Source organism: Microtus ochrogaster, unplaced genomic scaffold, assembly GCF_000317375.1.
Source record: "Microtus ochrogaster isolate Prairie Vole_2 unplaced genomic scaffold, MicOch1.0 UNK5, whole genome shotgun sequence".
Classification (NCBI taxonomy): domain Eukaryota; kingdom Metazoa; phylum Chordata; class Mammalia; order Rodentia; family Cricetidae; genus Microtus; species Microtus ochrogaster.
In genome coordinates, this window is record NW_004949103.1 from 2,996,411 (window position 1) to 3,017,676 (window position 21,266).

General features: G+C 49.0%; 1 protein-coding gene across 10 annotated transcripts in view; it reads left to right on the forward strand.

Moving 5' to 3' along the window:
• Positions 1–21,266, forward strand: part of Jakmip1 (janus kinase and microtubule interacting protein 1) — a 121,583-nt gene that overhangs the window by 55,803 nt on the left and 44,514 nt on the right. For 9 of the 10 annotated variants that reach the window (XM_026788641.1, XM_026788647.1, XM_026788650.1 and 6 more), the window contains exons 2-3: positions 6,809–7,071; positions 12,898–13,392. In XM_026788641.1, coding sequence (XP_026644442.1) covers positions 6,943–7,071; positions 12,898–13,392 — 624 coding nt within the window. In that variant the 5' untranslated portion in view covers positions 6,809–6,942. Of the gene's footprint in view, positions 1–1,961; positions 1,980–6,808; positions 7,072–12,897; positions 13,393–21,266 lie in introns of those variants that run through there. The other variant, XM_026788645.1, reaches the window with a different exon arrangement.

The window sequence follows — 21,266 nt, forward strand, 5'->3', positions numbered from 1 at the left end:
ATTAGGGGACACAGAAGTTTCTTTTCATCCCCTTTTTCTGTGTTTCCTGGAGTTCCTTACAGGGAGCATACTTTATTTTTAAAATGAGGGGAAGTTGGTTAATACCTTCCCAAACCCCAGCTCCTCTCCAAGGCATTGAGTTCTACTCAGTGCCTTTCCAGGGTCCCAAGGCTGAAATGGTCCCCCCCCACACACCAGTGAGCCCCAGGATCAGTTCAGGGACCACTTTCTATTTGATGCAGAAGTAGCTCCTGCTCTCCTGGGAAGAGGCTGTGGAAGTTATCTGTGGGTTGGGATGAAGGAACTATCCTGGGGGTGTGACTGGGGAGAGAGTGTATACAGAGGCCAGGTGCTGGGGAGACAGACTGCTGTCCTCTGTTCTGCAGGAATCATGAAGTATGTGGTCAAAGATTGCTTTGTAAAGCAGTGTGATAGGAGGAGCCACATGGAGTGCACCTCGTGGTATTGGTAGCTGCCTCTTTTATATGGTTCTAGCAAGATAGCTGCACTGGCTAGAGGGTGTGATTTCTGCCCTTGCATACACCCAGGCATGAGGCTGCAGTGTACTCAGGGCTTGGGTCTCATACCCTTGGCTTTAACTTCTCTTAGCTCTTTGATTTTAGCCTGGGCTTGAATGTGGGATGCTCCTGCCTCAGCCTCCCATGTATTTTGAGATTACAGGCCTGTTCCACCAAGCCTAGCTATGTGTGCCACTTTTGAGCATCAGCCTGATATCCGACACTGCCCTGAGGACCCGTGCACTTCAGCAGGTGCTTGTGGCTCTTGGCTGGCAATTGTCTTGATTGCAATTGCTTGTTTGTGTCTTTTTCATGTGCAAACAGGATATGTTGGGGATACCATCCTTCCCTGGCCTCTGCTTCCAGAGGAAAATACCATTCCTTCAGTGCTGAAAGGGAATATTTCAAAACTGAGCATGAGAATAGGCTAGATCACAGGTTCCCAGGGCCTGCACCGAGCTGTCCATCAGAGCGCCTCTGCTGGTGTTGAAGGGACCAATGGTTCCCTCCCTGCTTCTCTGTCCCTTTCAGTGTTTCTTAGCTCCCCATGAGGGTGTTAGGTGACAGTCTGAAATGGTTAGCAGTGACTTCTGTGCTTCCACGATAGCCACCCCACAGGTTGGGCAGTGGCACTCCCAGATGAAGCTGGAATGGGTTCTGGGTGGGATTTCAAGCCAAGGCTGGCTGTGGTCTCAGACCATTGCTGGTTGATGCCTTCCCTGGGGTGGGAATGCCTGCTCAGTGGCCTGTGGAGACTAGGCTATCTTCCTCCGTGGAGCACTATGTAGAAGGCTTTTGTTAAAGCTGGGCATGGGCAGGGCCAGCCCTAGGCTGGGGCTACTCTGCTAACGTTCTATTATGTTATCTGTGAGAATGACCTTTCTAGGCTGGGGCATCAGCAGCAGGAGGTCTCTCGCAGTCTTGGAGATGGGTGGTTTGAGATCGGGTATCTGGGCATTACTCTTAAGTTTGACTTGGGTATGACCCTTAGCTTGCAGATGGCACCTGCCCTGTGTCCTCCCACGGTCCTTTCTCTGAGTATTAGGATTCTGATCTGTTCTTAGGAAGACAGTAGGCCTCCCTCCTGACCCCATGTATCCCCTGTTGTCCTGATGTCATCTTATCCCGAGGTCCTGGAGGTCCTGGAGGTTCTCCCTGCAACAGATGAGCCCGACAGAGACTCAGTCTAGCTCTTCCACCAGGGCTTCATAATGAAGAAGGTTGAGTGATGTGGCCTGGCCACCCGAAGTTCAGACACAGGTCTACCTGCCTGGGGCCTGTGCTCCAGCCATAATGTGTGTTCATGAAGGAGGTCATGGATGACACATGGATGAGAAGAAATGCATCTGTTTCCCAGGCACCGGTCTCCTCGAGTCTGGGCAAGCCTGAGCCAGCCCCTGCGAAGTCAGGACCAGCACAGTACTGGCTGCCCCAGAGCATCTTGTCTAGTGGTAGAGACAGGTTGGTACCAACAGTGTGAGCATGTCAGAGCTGTGGAAAGCAAAACAGGAGCGTGGGTGGACAGGAGACGCTTCCCACCCTGCAAGGGGTGGGATGGCATTGGTAAATGTGCACTAGGCAGGTGACATCTGAGTTGAATTCTGAAGATGGGTAGATGATAAGGAGAAGGCAGGCAGGTCAGGGAGAGCTTGTTAGGCATGGCATAGCCTAGCTGTGCCAATGAAGGAAGCTCGAAAGGACAGTTCGAATTCATTCAGAGTCCTCTGCTGCAGGCTGCCTGGGCCTGCCTCCTGAATTCAGAAGCCCAGATGTCCCTGTGGCCCTGTCGCCATCTCAGCAAATAGTGTAAGGTTTTGCTAGCCTGGAAGAATAGTCAAAGGCTTTAAATCCCTCAGTACATAATTGTTCATACGTCTTTGGCCCAAGTATGGTCACATAACACACTTCTGCAAAGGAATCTAAGAAGTGTAGGGAACCACATTGGGGATTTACAAGGCATACCCTAGGAGCACCTTTTGCAGGCAAGAGAGCACAAGAGGGCTGGCATCCCTGGCCCCAGAAGCCTCTGCCCTGCTAGAAAATCAACAAAGACTCCCCTGCGCCAGGGTGTATCACCCACTCTAGCACCAACCTCATGTCTTGAAAGTGAACCTGTGGAAGGCGGAAAGCTTCAGGGAGTCATGGACTCTGTGTCCCCCATGCAGGAGGGGTTGAGTCATGACCAGCCCTGTAATTTGCTTCTTCTAAACAACTGGGCTCAGCATTGGCCACATCCCTCTATGGCCTGCCTGCCTTCCCTCCGTCCCTCCGTCCCTCCGTCCCTCCGTTTCTCCGTCCGTCCATCCTTCCGTCCCTCCCTCCCTTCCTCTGTCCCTCCCTCCCCTCCCCTTCTCTCCCTCCCCCTCCCTCCCTCCCTCCCTCCCTCTTCCTTCAGAGTATGATGTGGAGTGCTTCCTTTTACATGGGAATGGAACAGTTGTGGTTAGCATCAGTTGTCTGAGCCTTGCAGAGAGCTTGCTGACTGTTTTTGTCCATGTGATTGAGGGACAAGTGATGCTGGGGGGGGGCAGTGAGTGGGAGGGAGACCTGCCAGCATTGTCTTCATGCAGGTGCATCCCCAGCGGACAGTGTCTGTGTTGACGGGCTTTGTGCACAGGGGTTTTACAATCCAGTGCTGTCTTGTAGACAGCAAATGATTGGATCTTATTTTGGATCCACTCTGCCAGTTTCTGTTTTTGTGAGTGCCTCTTAAGCTTTTTCTCCTTGTGATCCCTTTTTGCTGGAGTAATTTTCACAGGATCTCGGGTTTAAAGGTATATAGAACAAACCCCAAAGTCAAACACTTCTTGATAGTAATTCGCAAGAAATTTACATTAAAACAATTCTTTCCTGTTCGTATAATTTTGGCATTTATTAAAGATGAAAACAAATTTTCATATTAATGAGCAGGATGGGCCTTTTGTTTTTACTCAAGGAATTAAATATCAGCTGAATATTTGATGCTGAGCAATGGAATCGGACACCTCTGATACATTTCAGAGCTGACTAAAATTTTAATTTCATAATCCTGAAAGCTTCAAATATCACTTTGCATAATTACATACTGTACCGAATAACAAAAGCAGGTTTAGGGCCATTTCAGAAGTTGTTGTAAATTCTATCCTAATTGTGAGTCAGAATTCACTGAATGATTCTTTATGAAATACGCTAGCAACAGAAACAGCAGTTAAGACATTTTTGCTATGTTTATTTATCATATGTGTGTGCACATGCGTGGAGGTCAGAGGGCAACTTGCAGGAGTCTCTTCTTGCCGTTCACTGTGTAGGTCAGAGACTACGCAGCAAGCACCCTTGCCCACCTGGTCATTTTGGGGGCCCCAAATAGTGTTTTTAAAAATCCAACATTCTAACACGACACAACAAAGATACACTAATTTGATATTCACATGCTGAACACTGAGGGTAGGAATATTTAAAAAGCTTCTGTTTTTCTTATTGGAACCACTCCGCTTCGAGACGAGCAAAAAATACAGCAGCCGTGAGATGCAGCCAGGTGCTCCCTGCAGCCTCAGCTGGCTTTCTTAGTGCAAAGTGCTGTGTTCAGAGCCAAGGCTGCAGTGACGCCATGGGATTATGGTTTGATTTTGAGTTAAGTTTGGGGTCTTATATATTATTGTTGTCAGTTTCCCCCGGCTGCCACATGCAGTTGCAGGACCCTAACATGGGGCAGTGGCCCACTATTGAAGCCGCGGTGCTCTGGCTGGTTGAATTAGATAGAGCTGATGTAGCTACCTTGTGTCTGCCCAGTTAGTTATTGTCCCTGTTGTTGAGTCTTCTTTGTAACTGATTTTGTCTTCTACTCTCTTTCTGCCTTTTGTAGCTTAATGTTTCCATTTTCTTTTAAGAGGAGCTCAAGTTGTTCCTCTCTCAAAACCAGGAGCCCTACTTCGTTTGCAAACAAATAGTTATAAGTGGTCAGAGTCCAGTTTGGATGAACATAATATTGGCATGGGTTCTGCTTAATCTATAGCAGAGATTCTCAACCTTTGGGTCATGACTCCTTTGTGAGGAACGATCCTTTCACAGGGGTCTCCTAAACCTATTTGAAAACACAGATATTTACATTATAATTCATAACAGTAGCAAAATTACAGTTATGAAGTAGCAACAAAAATAATTTTATATTTGGGAGATCATCACCTTATGAGGAACTGTGTTAAAGGGTTGCGGCATTAGGAAGGTTGAGAACCATTGCTCTATAGTATGTTGTGGGTCTGGCTTCCTCTGAATGCTCCCCCACCCCACTCCTTGGCACCCAGCCCCCAGCAGCCTGTCCCTGAGCTACAAGCACCCAGCACACCATTCTTTCAGCTCCAGCAAACTGTCAGATTGTCGGATCAGTTAAGAATAGAAAGTGCAAGTTTTTATTGTGTTTACTTATCCTTTTCTAGAGCCCTTTCCTTTTTGTGTAGATTATAGCTTTAAATTATTTTATGTTTTTCACTTGTTCATTCTCCTCTTTAGTCTGAGGTCTATTTTTGGTTTTGTAGACAGTCTCACTATGTAGTCTTGACTGGTTTGGGACACCTGCGTAGCCCACACTGGCCTGAAACTCAGACAATCCACCTGCCTCTGCCTCCCGATGCTGGGGTTAAAGGTGTGCACTGCATGTCCAGCTAGACGGAGTTTTTGACTTCCATACAAGTCATTGTACCTCTCTTTGAAGCATTTCTCTTATTAGCCATCTTAAAGGGGAAGTCTGCATGGTGTCTGATTCTCTGGTTTTCCATCTCTGAGGTGCAATTTTTCAGATGACTGAATGACAGGTTGACTTTCCCCTCTAAACACTATTTTGCTCCGTTCTTCTTCACGTCATTTTTTTTTTCAGAGATGTTTGCTGAATTTTTATCCTGTTTCTCTGTAACCAAGATATTTCCCCCAGTCTTGTTTTAGGATTTTTTTTCCCCTTCATCTCTTATCACCTGCAGCTTGCATATGATATACTCAAGTGCAAAATCAGTTTGCGGATCGACGGTTTGGTGTCTGATATTAGTTTGTGGAGACTACACACGACTTAAGATAGTCCTGAGGTCTTCTTCTCTCTCTTCTGTTCCCCCTGTGTCGGCTATTTTTATGTCAACATGACACAAGCTAGAGTCCTTTGAGAAGAGGAAACCACACTTGAGACAATGTTCCCACCAGATTAGCCTATGAATAAACCATTAAGTGTGGGTTACTCCATGGTCTCTGCATCAGCTCCTGCAGCTCCTGCCTCCATGGGCTCTGCATCAGCTCCTGCAGCTCCTGCCTCCAGGTCTTTGCCCTTCTAGAGTTCCTGCCCTGACTTCCTTCAGCAATGGAGCGTGATGTAGAACTACAAGCTGAAATAAAGCCTTTCCTCCTACAGTTGCTTTTGGTGTGTTTGATCACAGCTATTGACCCAGCTAATACACTCGGTGTTCTGCTGGAGAAACTGCCCCGAGTCCTTGGACGCTCTGGATCCCTTTGCCATTTGTGTTTTCCATCACGTCTCAGTGTGAACATACTATGTTAGTATCTGTGAGCTCACAGCCTCTCTGACATCTCTTTATCCTTTCCTGCATTTTTCATCTTTGCTTTCAGGCCATCTGCTCTTACATGCTGTCTACTTTTTCCTCCGAGGCCCTTTGCATGGAATTCAGAATTTCTTTAAAGTCTAAGTCTGGGTCTACTCTTTGATGCTTTTCCTTCAGTATGCCTTATTTTGTTTTCTTGGGAGCTGGGCCTGGTGCGAAGGACCTGGGACTAGTACTCAGGAGCTGGCCTCTGCTTCTGGCTGCCTGTTGGGCATCGCTTTGTCCTGTGACCCAGTTCCCTGACAGATATAAGAGATTTTATTATTTTCATTTTGTTTATCTATCTTTGGACTCCAAGTTTCTTATGGTTGGACCAGAAACTATAATTTTACTTCCTTCTCTACCTTCCCTTCTTTCCTGCATCCTTCCCTGTAATGTATCATCCCCATTTCCACTGGGCATCACTTCAGTAAGGTGGCCATGGGGTGGGTAATTAATGGTCTTGCCCTGACTGGAGTGTGTCTTATTTTGGGCTCAGCAGGGTGGGGGTGGTTAGGTCTCAACGATGGTAGGACATAACATGGTTGTAACATAACAAGGATGGTAAGATGCATAACATCTTCCAGGTGATTCTGAGGTGGCTTCAGTGAGCTATGACAGGCCCGGCTTGTGAGCAGTAGGCCTTCTGAGGGCGAGGCAAGTGTTTAGCCATGGGTGCCCAGGCTAGTGGCACACTGCCTATGTGCTTACTCGGTCTCTCTTCTCCCCACACAGAATCGCAAGTGATGGTGTGCACAGAGGACAAGCGGAGCCCTGCACGACTGGTTAGCACAGCAGAGCCGGTAGCTGTGCTTGCTGGTGGGTGGGCGTGAACCCCAGGACCCCAGTGTCACGCTCCAAGAGGAAACATGTCTAAAAAGGGACGCAGCAAGGGTGAGAAGCCCGAGACGGAGACGGACTCTGTGCAGATGGCCAACGAAGAGCTACGGGCCAAGCTAACCAACATCCAGATAGAGTTCCAGCAGGAGAAGAGCAAGGTGGGGCAGGGCCTCTGGAGCTGCCTCAGGCTGGGCTGTGAGCATTGGGCTCTGAAGGGGTGTATTACCGGGTTTTGGAGCCTTGGCTGCCCCTCCCGATAACAGAAGGCAGCTGTGCAGACTGCATGGTGGCAGTTTTCTATCCCATGCTGCCTATGAGGCTTGGTGGGACTGTGAGATTCTTTGCATTTCAGCTTCTCTTCCCTGCAAGATGGGGGTGGGGGTTGTGTGTCACAGTAGGAGTCCTGACAAGCCCTCTATGAAGAGCCTGCCTCTGTCACAGGAGCTTTCTCACCCTTTAGGGCATGTATGAGCTTTGGAGTCTGTTGGAACAGTGCCTGGCTGGGACCACATACTTCAAGAAATCAGTTAAGGTACCGATGTCAACCCAGCACTGTGGGGAGGCTCCAGCTTTCTAAGTCACAGACCTGGTGGCCTTTCTCCTTGGTTCAGCCAGACTGGCTTCCTGATCTTGATGATGTCACTGACTTAAGTAACTGCAGAGGGATTTAAAGTCTCCCGGGCCTTGTTCTGAGCCTGCAGATGATATTCTAGTTCAAGGCTGTCCCCAGTGTCTGATAGAACAGCTACAGGGGAAAGTCCCACTGCCATAACCTTTGCTGTGGCTGTGGCATGGGAGGGTCTGAGGTCTCTCAGCTGCACAATGGATCCTTGGGGAGCTGGTCACAGCGCCCTCACAATCAGAAGCAGAGAGAAGTTAGTCAGAGTCAGTGTTCAGCTTGCTCTCTCCATTTTTACACAGTCCTGGACACCCTGCCCAGGGTGCTCCTTACTGCAGAATGGACTTCCCATATCGATTAATGTAACTAAGATAATTCCTCCCAGACATGCCCAGAGGCCCATCTTCATGTGACTCGAACATCTACCAGGTCGGTGTTAACATTAACCATCACAAATGGGATTTGGACCCAGAATAATGTCCTAGCTCATACGGATCTCATTATAGGTCCTGTCACCAATCTAATGCTTATCCTAACGCCCCAGTGTTTAAAATGTTAGTGCATCTGTTCTGGGAGGTATTATTGAGTGCCCACACCAGATTAGCCTGGTCTCGCAGGTGCCGCAGTGTGTATTACAGACCCACGAGAGTCTCCTGACACCAGGGTGCTCTCAGCTCTGGGACTTGTGGAGCTCTCAGCCTAGCCATGTCCTGGCTGCTGTCTCCTCCTGCCTCACCCTGCAGTCTCCATAGGACTTTGCCTGTCCAGTCAATGGGATGAGTTCTGTTCTCAGGGAACTCAGCAGAGCATCCTCCAAGCTAGCCCAATTAAGGAGTCATTGAACATGACATCATACTAATGGGCAAGGCCATGCTAATAGTGTCCTTACGCCAGCAGAGGAGGCATCAAAGGCTTGAGGGCGAAGAAGGAATGTGGGAGCAAATGTTCATTCCCCCATTCATTCAGTGAGGGACCTGCACGTGTACTGCAGCGGCCTGTTGTGAGTTGGGTGGCCTGCATTTGCCATGAGGTGACACAGAGGCAGCCCCTTCCCTCAACTGGTGGTGTAGAGGCATGCAGGAGCTAGTGCTCGGCACGTCAGAGGTCTCAGCATACGCAGGGCAAGCTGGGCCTGTGAAGGCTTCTTGACCATCTTCGAGCTGGCCCCAAAGAGTTTGCTGACTGGAGAGGAAGCAAACAGACTCACACTGCCTCAAATGTTCAACAGTCCACACAAACAACCCCAGTAACAGCTGGGGATGGGGTGAGATGGGCATACAGCTGGCAGGATAGAACACTAAGCCTGAAAAGGCCCCCAAGTCTGAGGTAATGTGAATAGGACTCTGCTCCCCAGCCTTGAGTGTCAGGACCCGGGGCTCTTACAGTAGCTGCTGTCACAGCTCCTAGGTCTTGGATGTCGGGACCCTTAGATCTTTGGACTTGACAGTTCCTTGAACGCTGACAGCAGCTCTGGCCTTTGACCCTTGAAGCCTATCACCTCTGCTGTCTGACTTTCCTCCTTCTCTGGGCTTCCACTGTCTTGAGCTGTCTCCTGAGTTTACTCCCTGCAGTCTTTGCCCGGTCCCTCTCTGTGATTCTGCTGGCTTCTTGATTCTGGTGGTACCACTGCCACCACCTCTGCTGCCACCCTTACCTACACCACCTGCCCTACCCACGGGGAAGTGCAAAGGTAGACAAGACTTCTCAGGATAACCTCTTCGAACACCAGGGGGCAGCACAGGAGGGTGTGTCCTGCTGGGTCAAAAAGTGAAGGTTAGAGCCTGCTCGTGCCCTGAGAGGGTGTGGCTGAGAGTGACATGCAAATGTGGTATTAATAATTTCTGCCAATCACAACACTGCTTCCAGGTCTAGCAAGGTCCAGTTACAGGCTTTTCACTGCAGCAGTAACAAGCTTTCTTGCCTGAGGGAAGGCCCCTCCTCCAGCTGTGGGGTGAGCCAGGTTCTCTGAAGCTCACAAAGTCCCAGAGCTGAAGCCCCCTGTGTTATGTTAGTTCCTCTTCTCTGCTGGGAAAACAAAGATTCTGGCTGAAATGGCCTGGGGGCGGGGAGAGAAGGACAGGTTTATTCTGACCCACCTTTCCAGAGGACCCGCCCATCATGGCAGGGGAGGTGTGGCAGAGAATAGTCCATAGTTCACGTCAGGGAAGCAGAAAAAGGAGGCTTGCCAGAGCCTAGCTGAAGTTCTCCTTTTCCCTCTCATTTCATCTAGGCCCCCAGCCCATGTGACGGTGGCCCCAGCTGCTGGGTGGGTCTTCCCCACCTGGTCTGGCACCTGACAGGATAGGTCTAAACCCAGTCCCATTGATGGTTAAGCCTACCCTTTGTCAGCTCTCTTTAAACCCTAACATTCCACCCTGGACCCCAAAAAGCTATTCGTGGCCATCTCAGAATGTAAAATACATTCAGTCTATGTCCACAAGTCCCCAGAATCATAACACTTCCAACACTGTTTAAAGTTCAAAGTCTCTGCTGAGACTCAAGGCAATCTCTTAGCTATGAAACCTTGTAAAAATAAAACAAACTTACATGTTGCCAAAATATAATGGACCGGGGCCATGAAAGGAGCTGTGGGAACAAAGCATAACAGACTGAACCTCTGAGGCACAAACACGAAATCTTATAGCTCCGTGACTAACACGTGGTGTCGTGGTGTGCCCAAGGTGATGACCTTGGGCAGCCCTACCCCCATGGTCTTGTCATCTGTAGCTCCTGTGAGCTGCGTCCTGGGCTGGCTTCCCTTGTCTGCAGCTTTCTTCAGAAGCTGCTCCCCATTCCTGGCGTCTCCAACATCCTGATATTTGTACTGTGGCTTAGGCTTTACCCTCAAGTGTCATGCATTGCTGGCATAGCGGTTTCTTAAAGGGACTCTCATCTTACTTCACATTGCCTGACTCCTCAGACTTCCCTTAAAAATCTAGGTGGACACCTACCATGACACTGTAACTCTAGTATTCTACATGCCTATAATACCGATGTTAGTGGACAGTGCCAAGGTCGGCTTCTAGTTGAAGCAAACCTGGAGCCATGGGTACTGTAGTCTCTTAGTGACCAACTCCTTCTATACACGGTACTAAGTGCTTGGTTCCTCGTTAATGGTAGCAGCCATCTCTAACCACCATACCCTCCTGTCTATAAAGTTCAGCTGTCTCCTCTTCCACCCAAACAATTGCTTTTCACATTTTCCTCTGATTCTTACTCCATATTTCCATAGAAAACCAGAAATTTCCAGATGGTATCTTGAATGACCTGTAGTCCAGGGCTCAAAACCGTTCTTCCCGTCCTAAGTCCCCAGCAGTCAGTCTTTACTGCCCGGCCCTGTCCCGACCTCCTGCCAGAGCCACCACTGAGCTCTGCTTGCAGCCCTCTAGACCTTCTCTAGCCCACATCCCAAACTCATCCACATTCCTCCCCTAGACCAGTCCCAGCCCTGAGAACTATGTACTCAGGTTTAGTCTTAGCAATGACTCTACTTCTTGTGTCAATTTTAGGTGTATCTTTTTAACAGTTATGTCAACACTGGACAGACACCACTGAAGAGAGAAACATCTTACTTGACTCTTCTGACTTTAGAGTGTTTTGTACATTATGGCCGGGAAGGTGTAGCTGAGCAGAGTGGCAGCCAGACATGGCAGCCAGGAAGCAGAGAAAAGCATGATGCTCAGGCAACATTGTCCTGTCCCCCTTTGTTCCATCCTGGCCCATAGCCTATGGGATGGTGCCGCCCTCGTTCAGGGCTGCCTTTCTCCCCTCGTTTAGTGTTCTCTGGAAGTGCCATTGCAATCATGTCTAGATGTGCCCCTCGCCATCACCAAGATGACTCTAAACCCAGTCTGTGAGGCCTGACACCCCACAGTTGTCTGAGGCAGACATGGCCGGGACAGCAGTCCTGGCTCAGCGGCCGTGTTCCTTGCATTTAGAGTCATCTATGAACTGTTTGAGTCTTGACATCCTGGCACTAAATTCACCATGATAACTCCAGTTCCAGCCTTGGGGGAGGTGACCAGCGATGACTGGCATCCGGTGTTGTTTCCGTGGTTGCGTGTGATGTCAGTTGATACTGGTCTCCTACATCTGCCTCAGGATTGTCATTTGCATCTTTCCTGGCTGTTAATGGACAGATGTGCCAGTACTGAGATGATGTCATAAGACTCACTTAATTCCCCCTATTTGGCTATAAATCTTGTGGTCTGGGGAAGACATTGCTGTTTTCTTCAGAAGTCTGGATGACCGAGGCAGTTTGTCTCACTGCTTTGGCATCCACTGTTACAGAATCCCACAGGTAGTGTAAGGGCTGCTGTGCAGTGTGTATCCTGGGCTATTTGACTTACTTAAGAAATCACTTCGTAGGTGCATTTTACTACAGGCCATGTAAAAGGTTTGCAGACCAGACTTACCCAGCGTGCTCAGGCTGAGAACAGGTCCTGGGGCCAGGTTCCCTGAATGGCTCAACCTTTATAATTAACACACACATGCATACACACATAGATGCACACACAAGATACACACACGCACACACAAACACACAGAGACACACACAGATGTATACACAAAATATGCACACAAACACACACACGATGCACACACAAGATACACAAACACAGATGTATACACAGAGGGTCCCAATATGGGGGTTTCTTAGTCTCATTAATAAAAGAATTTAAGAACGGACAAATGGAGGCACTGGATTGTTTATAAAAGAAAATCCCCTTGTCAGGTGAGCTGTAAACTTCGTCTGCTGCCAGAGGAGGAGAGAAGGGCAAAAAACCTTGCTGGTGACACAAGCTGAACGATAGTCACATGGTGGGGAGGGAAGCCCAAAACATTACAGGACAATGGGCACACCGGCGGCATCTCTATGGAGTTGCCAACTATGAGCGCTAGGAGTGGGAATTCTGGGAAGGAATTTCATTAAAAAAAATAATTATCCCACCCATCTCTTTAGAATGGCTTAAGGTGAGCCCACCTTCCTAAGTGTGGATCCTTAGCTAGATGGCAGTAACCCAGCCCTTATGTTAGGGCTCCACCCTGCCCCTTTGGGTGGCTCTGGGCTCTGATTCTAGAAACACTTTACTGTTTGGAATCTTCCTGGCTTTGGTGAGAGACGGTTTCTGTACCAGCTGTCTCTAGTTTCTTGTCCTTTCTGATACAGTTCAGCACTGAAAGGTCTTCAAGGTTTGGCTTTTCAGGGAAAATCATAAAACAACTGGGAAGGAAGATCTGGATGAAGTTGTGGTAAAGAATGGGGAGTTAGAGGACAGTGGGTGTGGCCTACAGGGGGAGTTAGAGGGCGGAGACTGGAAAAGTGCGGGTCTGCCCTTAACCCCTGTTCCTGCTTTGGTGGCAGGTGGGCAAGCTGCGGGAGCGTCTGCAGGAAGCCAAACTGGAGCGCGAGCAGGAGCAGCGGCGCCACACAGCCTACATCTCGGAGCTCAAGGCCAAACTTCACGAGGAAAAAACGAAGGAGCTGCAGGCGCTGCGTGAGGCGCTGATCCGGCAGCACGAGCAGGAGGCAGCTCGGACAGCCAAGATCAAGGAAGGCGAGCTGCAGCGGCTGCAGGCCACGCTGAACGTGCTGCGCGATGGCGCCGCAGACAAAGTCAAGACCGCACTGCTGGCAGAGGCGCGCGAGGAGGCGCGCAGGACCTTTGATGGAGAGCGCCAGCGGCTGCAACAGGAGATCCTGGAGCTGAAGGCCGCTCGCAAACAGGCGGAGGAGGCACTTAGCAACTGCATGCAAGCCGACAAGGCCAAGGCCGCTGACCTGCGCGCTGCCTACCAGGCACACCAGGATGAGGTGCACCGCATCAAGAGGGAGTGCGAACGTGACATACGCAGACTGGTACGTGGCGTCTCTCGCCACAACACTTTCTCTCAGGCACCTGGCGGTTTATTTGCTCCAGGCACGGTTGGATGTACTGGGGGTATTCACAAAGTCCTGGCTCTCCCCGCGGTGCTTGAAGGCTTAGCATGGCAGGTCTCTCCTGTGGCATGGTTCTGGGCAGATTTACAAACTGTCAGGAGCAGTTTTCCTTGTCTCTTGTAGTGGGGCTTGCGGATGGAGGATAAGGGGGGCGGAGGGGGGCTGTAAGAAAGGACCTCGGTGGCTGTAGAGGCACGGCTGAAGGTGCAGCTCTTTTTCATTCACCCGAACTGGGAGTGAACGCTACATCTGGGTAAGACCCAGACCTGCAACAGGGAATTGTGAAGTGCAAAGTATTGGAATTTTTAAAAATGGGGTGGTTGTGGTGAAGGCTGTTAAGTGAAGATGACTCGCATTTCTGAGGGAAGGAGGAGACTTCACTGAGCTAATAGTGGTACCACAAGCTTTAGTCTGTGTTCCCTAGGCATTGATCCCACTAGAGGTTAAGAGATGATTGGAACTTTGAGTCATCTCAATGGTTACAGGAAGGAGCAGTCTGCAAACTGGGTTAGCTAACTCTGCTAATACTGTTCTCTCTCCCAAGTACTAATCAGGCCTAACCCTGATTAGCTTCTGAGATTAAATGAAATCAGGCACTCCAGGGTAGTATGGCCGTAGACTGGTAATATTCTCCTGAGCCCTGAAGGATATGGAAGGCCAGTGGGGGCCCACAAGGCATAGTGGCATCTCCCACAGTCCTAGAAGATACAGGAGACAGTGCTCTGTACATGCATGGGACTGTGATGGACAGCTGTGTGTCCATCAAGACCCTGGGCAGCCTCCCAAGCTAGCTGAGATTCTCAGACTGCATGAAGTGGTGATGTTTAGAAGAGCCACCGTGAAAGCTGAGGGCTGTGTTAGGTAGAACGTGAAAGGGCAGGGAGACGCCATGCTGGCAGTGACCTTGAGTGTAGCCAGCCTGCTGCTGTAGACATAAAGGCTCTCAGTCACTGGTCCTAAACAAGGGCAGTACTTAGCAGCAAAGGGTTGTTCAGGAAAGCCTAAAGTGTGTAAAAGGAAATATTTTGAAGACTAAGAGGAGGAAGAGACAGCCCTGTAGTTAGAGTTGGCGAAAAATCTCTCTGAGCTAGTGGTGGGACTTGTAAGTAGCCTACAGGGGTCCTCTTTGGGAAGGACATACATCACGTAACCCTTATCAAAAGTCTTCTGTACTTCACAATGTGTGGACTGCTGGTACCACATCAACCCACAAGGCAAAACACACTGCAGATGAAAGAAAAGCTGGAAATCAGCCATCCGAGCTGCTTTATCAGGAAGGAGGACGGACAGACAGACAGAGAGACAATTGAATTGGGTAACGTGCTGGCTGTGCAAGCCCGATGATCCCAGTTAGATCCCAGGAACCCTTGGTGGGAGGAGAAAACTGACTCCTATAAGTTGTCTTCCGACCCTGCACACATGCCATGGCACATTCATTCTTATACTCAAATACATATGTCATAAAGCACACTATGATAATGATGATGACGATAATAATAATAACTTAACCTCCCAGAAAGTAGAGCAAGGAAAACTATAAAGAGTGAGAATTACTGAAGACAAAAACCAATAAAGAAATCAAGAAGTTCAGAAATTAATTAAAATTGATAAATTGATTCAGTACCGACAATATGGATGAAAGGAAACATGGCTAACTATAAGTCACGAGGGTGAACTGAGGACAGCGAAGGGCTGACATTGAAGACACTCTGGGTTGTGTGGACCAACAAATGAGATGTATTTAGAGGAACTGGAGGCCACTAGCTCATGGTACTTTCACATGCAGAAGAGCCTGGACCTGGTGCCCCAACAGGAAAGGCTTTCAAATTTCAAATATTTAAGGAGGAAATGAAATGAATCCTGGTTGCATCAGCGACTTGCCTCAGTGCTAAAATCAAATACATGATAAAATGTCCCTCAAGGGCCCAGCGCCTTTAATCCCAACACTCAGGAGGCAGAGACAGGCCGATATCTGTGAGTTCAGGGCCAGCCTGGTTGACAGAGCTAGTTCCAGGAAAGATGCTCAAGGAAGGAAGCATTTTGGGCCTCACAGTTTGAGGATGCAGCTACAGCCCATCCTGGTGGGGAAGGCCTGGGGCAGGCAGTGGAGGCAGCTGCTCACACTGAGCTGCTCAGTGCATTCCCTGGAAACAAGGAGAGATGGATGGATACTGGTGCCCAGCTGACTTCTGTTTACTCAGTTCGGAACCCCCTGCATGGGATGGGGCATCCTACCTCAATTAAACCTCTGGAAACATCCTCACAGACATACCCAGAGGTGTGATTCCTAGCTGCTTTTAATCTGGTTAAATTGACAGAGATTAACCCTCACAGTACCAAAGGCATCCAGGAAAATAGAGGAGTAGAAAATACCCAAAGTCCTTAGCTAATGACGTGTGGAGAATTGGGGGACTCTTATCTTTTAAGAATACAGCTATAAGAATACTAATTGAGTATTAACGAAGAAAGACCAGGGCTATATTGGAAGGCTAAGAAATCATGGGCCAGGTTGAGTTAATTATGGAAATGTAACGATCAGTTTAGTATTTACCGATTTAAAGTCAGAGAGTATGCTTTATTTATTTTTGATGTTTTGAGACAGGCTCTCACTGTGTAGCTTGGGATATAGACCTGGAGCTTGCTAAGTAGACCAAGCTGGCTTCAGACTCAGAGGTTCACTCATAGGGGCCACCACAGGCTTTAATCTGGCAATGAAGTAAAGGATTAAACCCCATGTAGTAAAGGATTAAACCCCATGTGGCCATTTTCATGGGTGCATTCCAAACATTTTAAAATTCATCTTCCGGACTCACTCTTAGAATATCTGAATTAAAGTGGAATTGCTCTAATCTGACAAGTTGTCCTTTTGGAAATCTGCTAACAATGTTTGTCATAATGATGAACCAGCTAAGGTTTCCCACTCAAGTTCATGACCAAAACAAAGGGACTGTTACCACCTCTTCTGTTCAGCTTTGCACTAGTCAGGTGGAGAGTGCACAGAAGACCACGGAAGAACTAAGTTCCAAAGGTTGGAAGAAGAGGAACCTGGTTGGTTACATGTGAATTCTGTAATGCTGCTGCAGGAGTCTGGGATCTGTTCCTTGTCTGTTTCATAGCACAGGCTGGGTAATTATGGGTCTGGAAACTAGAAAGCCAAGGTAGCTTCAGATTCTGTGTCTGGTGAGCACCCAGTCCCTGCTCCCACGATGGTACCTTCACAGCTATGTCCTCAAACAGTGGATGGCACAGAACGACAAAAAGGAGGCATGTAATGGCTTCAGCTGCTCCTACAAGGTCATTAGTCTCAAGGCTTCTCAGAACTAGCCAGCACATTTGTCCAAGCTCTGATACTAAGTAGATACAAAATACCCTTTGTTTCTATACACTAGGGGCGGACAGCTGGGAAGAGAAACACTTAAATGGCAGGAAGAAAGCTCCAGGAATAATTGTAAGGCAAGTTGTATAGGTGTTTTACCCGGCTACAAAGTCTTGCTAAGAAGAGTTAGAGAGCTAAGTAAACAGTTTCCACTGATGAGAATGTTTTGTTTGTTTATTTATTTATTTATTTTTGGTTTTTCGAGACAGGGTTTCTCTGTGGTTTTGGAGCCTGTCCTGGAACTAGCTCTTGTAGACCAGGCTGGTCTCGAACTCACAAAGATCCGCCTGCCTCTGCCTCCCGAGTGCTGGGATTAAAGGCGTGCGCCACCACCGCCCGGCTGATGAGAATGTTGATGAAAGTGAATGCAAGCTTCCCAGAATCCAAGTTAACTTTTTTCATAGGCTATTGTAAGAATTTTCCTATGAGGTGTGGTGGGGGGGGTCAATAGGGTAGAGTGGGGGGGTGAGTTGGGTGGGAGGGAGGCGATAACAATGACAGTGAAGACATTATGATAACTAAGCATTTTCTTACCCTGTCCTCATAAGCTCCTAAATGATGGTTTGATTCCCCAGAGTTGATCCAGAGAAACCAATGAGTGTGGGGTGTGTCAGGAGTGGGTAATGCTTAGCAGCACACAGGAGGCTTTGCACTCAGCGTGGATGCTGGCTTCCCACACCTGTGCAGATGGAGCCCCTCTCAACACCCCCAAACCTATATGTTCTGGCTCCTCCCTGAAGTCCTAAAACTGAGTTCTTTTAGGGCAGAATTTCATGCAACTGGGAGGAGTGGCTGGATAGTCAGCAGAGGGTGGGTGACTAGCCCTGCCCCTCCCGTGTGGGGAAGTCAGTAGTCAAGCCCAGCTGGGATGAACTTTCCTGAGTACACTCTGGACAGTAGAAAGATGGCATTTCTGTTTGAAGGGTAGGACTGTGCAGCACAGATCCGGCAAGCAGATTCTAAGTTAGATCTAAGCATTTGAAGGATCTGGAGTGGTAGGTGTGCATGCGTGTTTGTGTGTGTGCACGTGTGTGTGTGTGTGTGTGTGTGTGTGTGTGTGTGAGGGTTGAAGCTTCATGCATTCTAGACAAGCATTCTTTCCCACAAGGCACACTTACAGTTTTTGGAGTTACAACCTTGAAGAAGGAAAAATTTCCAGGTTGTCATATGACTTACTGCATGAAAGGAAAAGTGACCAAGTCCTCAGCACAAAGATTTATTTGGCCTGGAGGGACAAAGGGCAGGTGATAAGAGACAAAGACAGGTGATAGAAGATGGAGAAAGGGAAGGGAACAAGGAAAGGGGGCAGGATATTTATTTGCCCCTGAGGACTGCCTCTGGATAGAGAGGAGACAGATGTGGCCCGTGGGCGAAAGGCAGTTTATAAAGGTAGGTAAAGGGAGAAACCCTTTGTTGGGATGAGGTGTTTAATTTTAATTAGGCATGTTAATTAAGTGAGCCAGAGGGGGGCGTTTGATTGCTAGCCTTCAATACTTTGATAGCTGAACTTTGTTAATCAGCCTCATGAGCCAAATAAGGAAATAGACATTGGTAGCTAGCTTTAGAAGTGAGGCTGAGGGTGGGAGGGAAGGGCAGGGCCTGCCAGAGCCATGCTCAAGCTGGCCCAGAGCCCCTTCCTGACCAAGTTATAGCAATTGAAACAGTGAGGCTGCGGGTAAAGGCAGATCAAAGGAACAGAAGGGGCTCGAACAGCTCTGTAAATACATCATCATGTGACCAAGGAACAGGCTATCTTTGTGGTGTAGTAGGAGGTGGACAGCATTTTAATAAACAACACCTGAGTGTCTGAACAGTGGGGTGTCTATATGGGGTGTTTCTGCTGTGACATATTTATATATGTCATGTATATAACTGTATATAGCTGCTGGGGTCGCCCAGGTAAAAGTCCAGTAGTCCCAGGAAGTCCTCAGAAGCTCCGTGTCTTCTACATGGGAGCATTGTGAGGCAAAGCAAGCAGAGCAAGCCTGTCAGTGTGGAGACCCCGGACCCACCGTGACACTCTGTGAAAAGGGGAAAATGAGATAAACATGTTTTCCAAGGAATGGGAACTAAGCTGGCAACATTGCTGCTTGGGCAAAAAGGGAAGAATGACTAGGAAAGACGCGCTTAAAGGTTATCCGTGGACCTTAGTTTAAACCTCAGATGATGGCTCAGATAAAACACTGAAGCCTGCGCAATGCTGGGAAGCAGATGTGTGGCCCGGGGATGGGTGAGACCTGGGCCATTAATGAATTCACACCCCTGTAAAGCCCTCGCATCTCCCCTGAGGTGTGCCACTCTGAGAGCATCCAGAACAAACAACAACAAACAAAAAGGGCTCAGCTGGAAGCTAACTGAAGAATCTGAGGATCTGTTTATGCATGAGGAAGATAGGAAGGATGTGCCATAGACATTCAGGAGGGACAAGTAGAGGAGGGATGGCAGGGGTAAACAGATGGCATCCCTGCTTAATCCCAGTGAGCACAGAGCTACCAACCCCCTTAAAAGAAGAAGCCTCTACAGGAAGGTCACACATTAAATGTGAAGGCCTGCTTTCCCTGAAGGACAAAGAAAAAACGCTATGCAAATAGGCAATTAATACTAATGTGAATAATAGCACAGTCAGTTAAAGGATTATTACACAGAGGTGTGGAAGAGTGCACTTCTGATGTGTACAAGAATTTGGGTGGACTCAGACATGTGGCGAGAGAAAAAAGCCAACCCGAGGATGAGGATGGAGGCCTGTCTCTACCCAGAGGGAGGGGAGAAGGGGAAAGAGGATGGGGGCACTGGAGGAAGAGTGGAGGCTGCCGGCAGGGTGGGGCTGTGAAGGAGGGCCTAGAGGAGCTCCATGGATGTTTGGTAATGTTTTCTTGTTACCCCAGGAGGGTGCATCACTCACAGACAGCCGAGGCAGTCCCGGCCAGTAGAGTGTTTTACATATCGGAGCCCTGTCCTCGCTTTGCATGTTTCGGGGTGACTGGGATCAAATGGGAGCTGGCTGTATACAACTGCACCATGCAAGGGCTCTTTTGAGGTCTGTCACTCTCTGTACAGCTGCACCGCCCCGTGCAGACTGAACACAGTACCCAAAGTTTTGTGGACTCCCGCATTCGGCAGGCAACGAGAGGTTAAGTGGTCAAGGAAAGGAAATGGACACGCCGCAGGATTTTTGAGAAGCAGTGATAATGCTCTGTTGTCTTCTGCTGACTCTGAACCAATCGAGAATCAACCAAAAGTGTTAGCAGAGGAGGAGGTAACAGGATGCCTTCCTCATCAGCAAAGCTAGGCTGGAGAGCATGTGGTTCGTTAAAGGCCAGGATGACTCTTAGCTTCTTGTTCCCGTCCAGACTGCAGTTCCCCACTGGACAGAAACCCTGAGCTGCAGACTAGGTAGTCACCTAAGGCCTGTCTTCTGCTGGCCCAGGAAGAGGAGGAGACAATAAAGGCAAAGCCTTTACACTCCGACTTCGTGCCTTGGCTCTGTGGAACTGAGTCACATCAAGGGTTGTCAAGGAAAGTCATTTCCTCACCCCACAAAGCCCAAAGGTGGTGTTCAGGTATCCCCCCACCCACAAACACAAGCATTTAGACTTTTGGTTGTTGGTTCAAGCGACGGGAGACCAGCAGTAAGTTAGTTAAGCAGGTGTAGATATTGACCAGTTCTCTTATTAGAAAAACCAGAGTAGCTTTTTGTACTGTGGGAACCAGTAAAGCCTGGAGCCTGGGCTTCCCTTACGTATGTGACCCCTCTTTGCCCTTAGTTGGCATCACTGCCAATAGGGGGCAGGATGGCTGTGAGAAATGTAACACAGTGGCATTTGGTCTCCAGGCAGAAACTTGAAGGGTGCTGAGCGCTGCTGGATTGGGCTAGTCAACCTAGCAAAGATGTGGGAGTCACCAGCCTACTTGACCCCCCTCCCTCCCTTAGCTGAGGACCTGGAAGGTCTCAGGAGGCAAGGAGCAGCAGCCAGCCACAGCAGGGAGAATCACCAACTGACACTAGTGCACCTACCAGTGGCCCCAGTGAGAGGGCCAGCAGGTGCTGGGCCAGTTTTGTTCACCATGAGACCCCAGGCTCTGTGTGAGGCAGTGCACAATGGTGCCCCTGATGGCTATGGCGAGTCTCCACTGTGGGGCTCCTGCTCATCGCCAGCAAGGGCATGTTTAGACACATGGCAGGATGCTCTTTCTCTTTGTGCCTGCTCTGGCCACCTCTGCCTCCTGGGTCAGAGCATGTATGACAACTGACAGGGGCCCCTTGGAAGTGACTTATGACAAGGGGAAAGTAAAGACTCAGGCTGCTCATTGCATGAGCTGATCTCTTCTGCAGAGCTTAGGAGAGGGAGAGGACGTGGGAACAGAGAGAGGAAGGGGAGGAGGTGGGAACAGGGAGAGGAAGGGGAGGAGGTGGGAA